This window comes from Rhagoletis zephyria, unplaced genomic scaffold, assembly GCF_001687245.7.
Source record: "Rhagoletis zephyria isolate East Lansing unplaced genomic scaffold, Rhagoletis_zephyria_1.1 Rzeph_scaffold_10258, whole genome shotgun sequence".
In the NCBI taxonomy this organism is placed as follows: domain Eukaryota; kingdom Metazoa; phylum Arthropoda; class Insecta; order Diptera; family Tephritidae; genus Rhagoletis; species Rhagoletis zephyria.
In genome coordinates, this window is record NW_016167336.1 from 5,730 (window position 1) to 10,582 (window position 4,853).

The following is a 4,853-nucleotide window of genomic DNA, read 5'->3' on the forward strand; positions in this document are numbered from 1 at the left end:
ATGATTATATACAATACCTAAAAAACTACTGTCATACCTGTTTTTGTATTAATTGTGTTGAATCTGTACGATCCACAAGCAGTTAAATTTTCCTCTCCGAATTTTCAGTTAGCTCACTTTAGATCTAGGTGTGCAATCTGTACGTCTAGAATTTTTTTTCTAATACGTAATCTTATTGCTCTTTTTTGTGATTTCAGAAGAAAAACATAAAGACAAGATATTTCTTTACTCTGCGATTGGAATTGTTACGCTAATTTTAGTTTCTTTTGTTTTACTGACTTGGTAAGTTCAAGCATAAGCTTTTTTTCTTTCCTTATTGTTGAAATCTTCACATTTTCAGTTTAATTTATGCTTGCTTACGCTGTAAGAGACGTTGTAATCAATACAAATTGCATTGCGAGGGGAAGTGCCAAAAATGTTGTCGTTGGGTTTTTAGTATTTTGCTGCTGCTTCTTGTACCTTTGATTATGTAAGTGTGTATGTATATGTCCATAAGCTTGCTGCTAAAAGCTTTATGCCATTGTCATATGAACGTTTTAAAGTAAAAACTGAAGATGAACTTTGGCTATTTAAAAATTGAACATAATTTAAACCTGGGCTATGAAATATTGAATTGAATGGTAAAAAACTGGACAATAAAAATACACACTTTTAAATTTCTTGCTTGTTTCACTAGTAATTTAAATGGAAAATGATTTTTTATTTTCCGTAAATTTCCATATAAATTTCAAAAAATTAAAATAATTTTTCAGTTAAATTGCTTTCGTGAAATTGGCTGTTAGTTGTTGACTATCTTCTATGTTTCATTTTCAGCTTTATATATATCCACTTTTTCACTGTTTATGTTATGTGTACAAAAATCGATGTCCAGCTTAAATGACCATAAATATATGTCCAGTTTAAACGACCATAAATTGACGCCCAGCATAAATTCCATAAATTTGTCTAGTTTAAATTACCATAAATTTATGTCCATTTTTGAATCAACGAACATTTATGTCCAACTTTTAAGATAGCCAAAAATGTATGTCCAACTTTTAGGATGACAAAAGAGTGATGTTCACTTTTTAAATTAACAAAAAAATTATGTCCAATTTTCAAATGACTATAAGTTTATGTCCACCTTTAAGTTTACCAAAAAGCGATTATGTCCGGTTTTTACTTTCAAGCGTTTATGAACTCTGCACTTTTTTTTAGATATTTTCTTGCGAATGCTATTGATTGGACGCTTAAAAATCGGGAATTTGAGAAAGAGCATGAAAGCTCTTATGAAAGCAGTACACCAGGAAATTCTACTAAGCTGCGAAGTATTGAAAAAGCACTCGTTACTGACTATCACAATTTTCATGTCGCCGCCTTCCGTTCTGTGGATGGTAAGCGTGATATATACATAAGTACTACATACATACATATATTTCGAATAACATTAAATTTTGTCAAACAAACGTATGTAGATATCATTTCAAGTTCCTCCCAGCGTGCTAAAAAGGATCTGGATTCTGATTTAGATAGTGCGTGCAGTACACCAGCAGCAAGGCAGCAGTTAAATGAAACCGTTTCGAATATGCAAAATGATATCGATGAACTTTGTGTAGAGATTATTATGTGGAATGATTGTATGTATTTTCAGAAAGTTTTTTGTTTTTTTAATAAAAAATGCTCATTACGCTCTTAGTTACACGTGCCATTTTTCGGAATATGACAACATTTTTGGCCCAAACGAAAGAGGGTCGTGCTTTCTATTCAAAATCGAATTTTATAAATTCGGATAGCCTGTGGATGCAAATGTCAACGGTAAGTTATTGGGCTCTATACTTTTAGTTTTTTGCATAAAGTTTCAGAAACTTATCTTTTCCAATTTAGTTATTTAAAATGAGTGAATTACTTCGCTTGATTGGGAATATCGTGAATAGCACCGAAGAGCTCTACAGCCAATCAAATATGTTCACGAAAAATTTGGATGCAGTTGTAAAACAAGTACTGACACCATATTTGGACGAAGTGAATGATGATTTAGAAGGAAGAGGTAACATGCATAATCACTCGTTTTTTTTTTTAAATTTAAAAATCTGGATCCTCCCGTGAATTTACATGAAAGGCAATACTCTTCGTGTTCTTTCCCAAAATTTGACGGACGAGTTTGCTGCGAATGATGCAAAGCTAAGATCAACCGATAGCTCCGACGAGGAACGCAAATACAAAGCAGCTCCCACGTGGGTGTTGATTTTCGAATGGCTATGCTTCGTTTGGATAATTTTGGTATGTTTCATTTAACTGAATTTATTTTTAAATAATAATAATGTTTTGGCGCTTACACTTTTGCAAAACGTTTGTCCGAGCTGCTTCTCCAATTTGTGGAACAGCTAATAGATTTTAGCTCTGATCCAATGCTTTTCGTGAAGAATCCTGTAAAACTGTCAAACAGCAAAATTACTCTCTGAAGTGAGAGTAAAAAGTGAGTAACAACAAAAAGTACGGGAACAAAAAAACCATTTTTCCTGTAAAAATGTCAACCAGTGATTGCTTGACAATTTTCATGATTTTACCAGAAGAAAAAGTTCGGGTAAAATCTTGCAACTTCATTCTCTACACAACTCTCCAAAAGTCGCTCTCATTTACAGGATTTTGGGGGATTTTGGGGTACGGGAACATTTTTCCTGCAACTTACTGCAAGTTCGTATAAAATCCTGTAAGTTCATGGAGTACTGGATCAGAGCTTTTATGAGAAGCTTTTTCTTGGTGGAAATACACTCGCAGGTTTGGCATTGCCCGCCGAGGTGCGACCACTGTTAGAAAAAACATTTTCTGCCTGCACCAGGTATCGAACGCAGGTTCTACGGAGTGGTTGTACGCACCGCAAACCCCCTAAAAAAAGCATTGAATTGTTTAATATAAAAAAGTCTTTATAAACATAATTTTATCACAATTCAATATTGCTGCAAGTGAGACCGATTGTCATTCTTGTAGCCTCACAGCTATCGTCAATCTTATCCAACGCGAAAGCTCGCGATAATCGATCGGAAATTTCATTCGATAACCGTCCTTCTTCGGACTCCATTATAAAGGTGGGCAACTTTTGCCCACAATTTTCTACCACCAATTTCTGAACCAGGCTAAAACCTATACAACTCGAAAACGTTACAATTGGTCCATCGGGTAGTAGCTTTACCCAATTTGTTTGGCAATGGAATTGATGACCTGTGTTCAAAACGAAACAGCTATCTATCAGACCATTCCCAATTTTTATTTGCAAAATCACTGGTAACGCTATGTTCAACGTGGACGAAGGAGGCTCCATTAAATAGTATTAACGTCGATGGAATTTCAATTCCGACGGGTAATATTCCTATCCGCAACAAGGTCGTCTAATCGATTGCCGGCGGCTCTTGCGACAAGGCCAAAAAACATTGTTGGTAACAGCATGTAAGGCAATTAAGCTTCCGAAGTTGGTATAAATACAGATCCGCCAAAGCACTACACTCCGTACAGCAACTAGATGTCTTCTGAAGTCGCCTCCCTAGGAATCGCGTAAACCGACACATACTACGTACTTCGGCTCGAGCATTTTCACAGACTAGTCAAACGTGCCTCGATGCCCGTACCTTCAGACTATGTACACAGTTTATAGGCAAGCGTTGAACAACATTCAATGAGTGACTGTCACCAACGTCATCAGCTCTAGCCCCATGAATGCCGTGATCGAAGTTCAACAACTACCTGTGCTGTGTGTGGGTGTACCTCGTGAGTCTGGTAAACTCTTACTTATACCAAACGCAGGCTCAGGCTTACCAAACGCAGGTCTAGTTTACGAAGAAACCCCACGCGATACTAACCATTACCTCTGCTTGAACGCACTTAGCAGTTTAAACCGCACGTTTCCTGGGCCTACGGTTATTCGATCTGGTGACAGTCAATTAGCCTAATAAGTCCTCTGTTGGCGGGAACCTGGTTGATCAGTGTTGTCATCGAAAATGCTCCTGATCCTCATTAAGTTAAAGAATTAATTCTGGGACTTAAACCGGATAAACTGCAGATTCCGCGATAATTCAGAATTAACGGGTTGATCTGAATCAACGCTGCCGTCTGCCTATGCTTTTAGAGAACTTCACTCAATGTGGTAGATAACTTCGCGGTCAAAGTAGCCATTATCCGATAAATATTTTGAACCGATCTAATCTTATTCTTGTTTGACGCAGATAATTTGAAGCTTGTGCAACTTTTCACAAACTTTAGCATCTGTGAATAAATTAATATTTCACCTATCGTTACAGATAGTATTTATCTTACTGATGGCATTGATATTAAGATGTTGCGGACAACGCTGGAGAGGCGAGAGTGAACTTGAAAGAAAAAAAAAATGCTGCAGTCAGCAGTGTGGTTCCTCTTTATTCCAATTGTATGTTGATCAAGTATGCACTTTAACGCTAAAAAAAAATCTTTCCCCTTTTCAATTACACTTTAGAACAGTCTATATGATGAGCTTGTTATATCTGCTCGCTCTTCTACCCATATGGTGGAACTACGAATATGGTGTGGCCGCCTACAATGAACGGTGCACAAGGGAGAGACTTGAAAGAGCTCAACAATACAGATATAGACGATCCGTAAGTAATTTGGGTGCTGAAACAACTTCGAACCTATCTGCTTCAGAAACAACGGATGAAACGTTGGCTTTATTTTCCGAAGCATCGGACGCGTTAGCATCTGCAGATAGAAATCAGTCGATGAGCGAAAGAGGTGAAGCCGATGAAGAGCCTGCGAATATTTGTCGAAATCGGGAAAATAATGCATTTCTGGCGTCAAATGCTATGAAAGTGGGAAACAGAATGGCACCATCACTGAATATCAGCGAA

The 4,853-nt window shown here is 37.0% G+C and overlaps 1 protein-coding gene across 1 annotated transcript; it reads left to right on the forward strand.

Moving 5' to 3' along the window:
- Positions 1–1,197: 1,197 nt before the first annotated feature.
- Positions 1,198–4,814, forward strand: LOC108376323 (uncharacterized; the record flags this gene model as incomplete). Its single annotated transcript, XM_017632524.1, has 7 exons — positions 1,198–1,373; positions 1,455–1,616; positions 1,676–1,794; positions 1,864–2,026; positions 2,099–2,259; positions 4,272–4,396; positions 4,463–4,814. Coding segments are annotated over 7 exons (1,258 nt in total), but the record flags the coding sequence as incomplete, so codon positions are not given.
- Between the last annotated feature and the right edge of the window lie 39 nt (positions 4,815–4,853).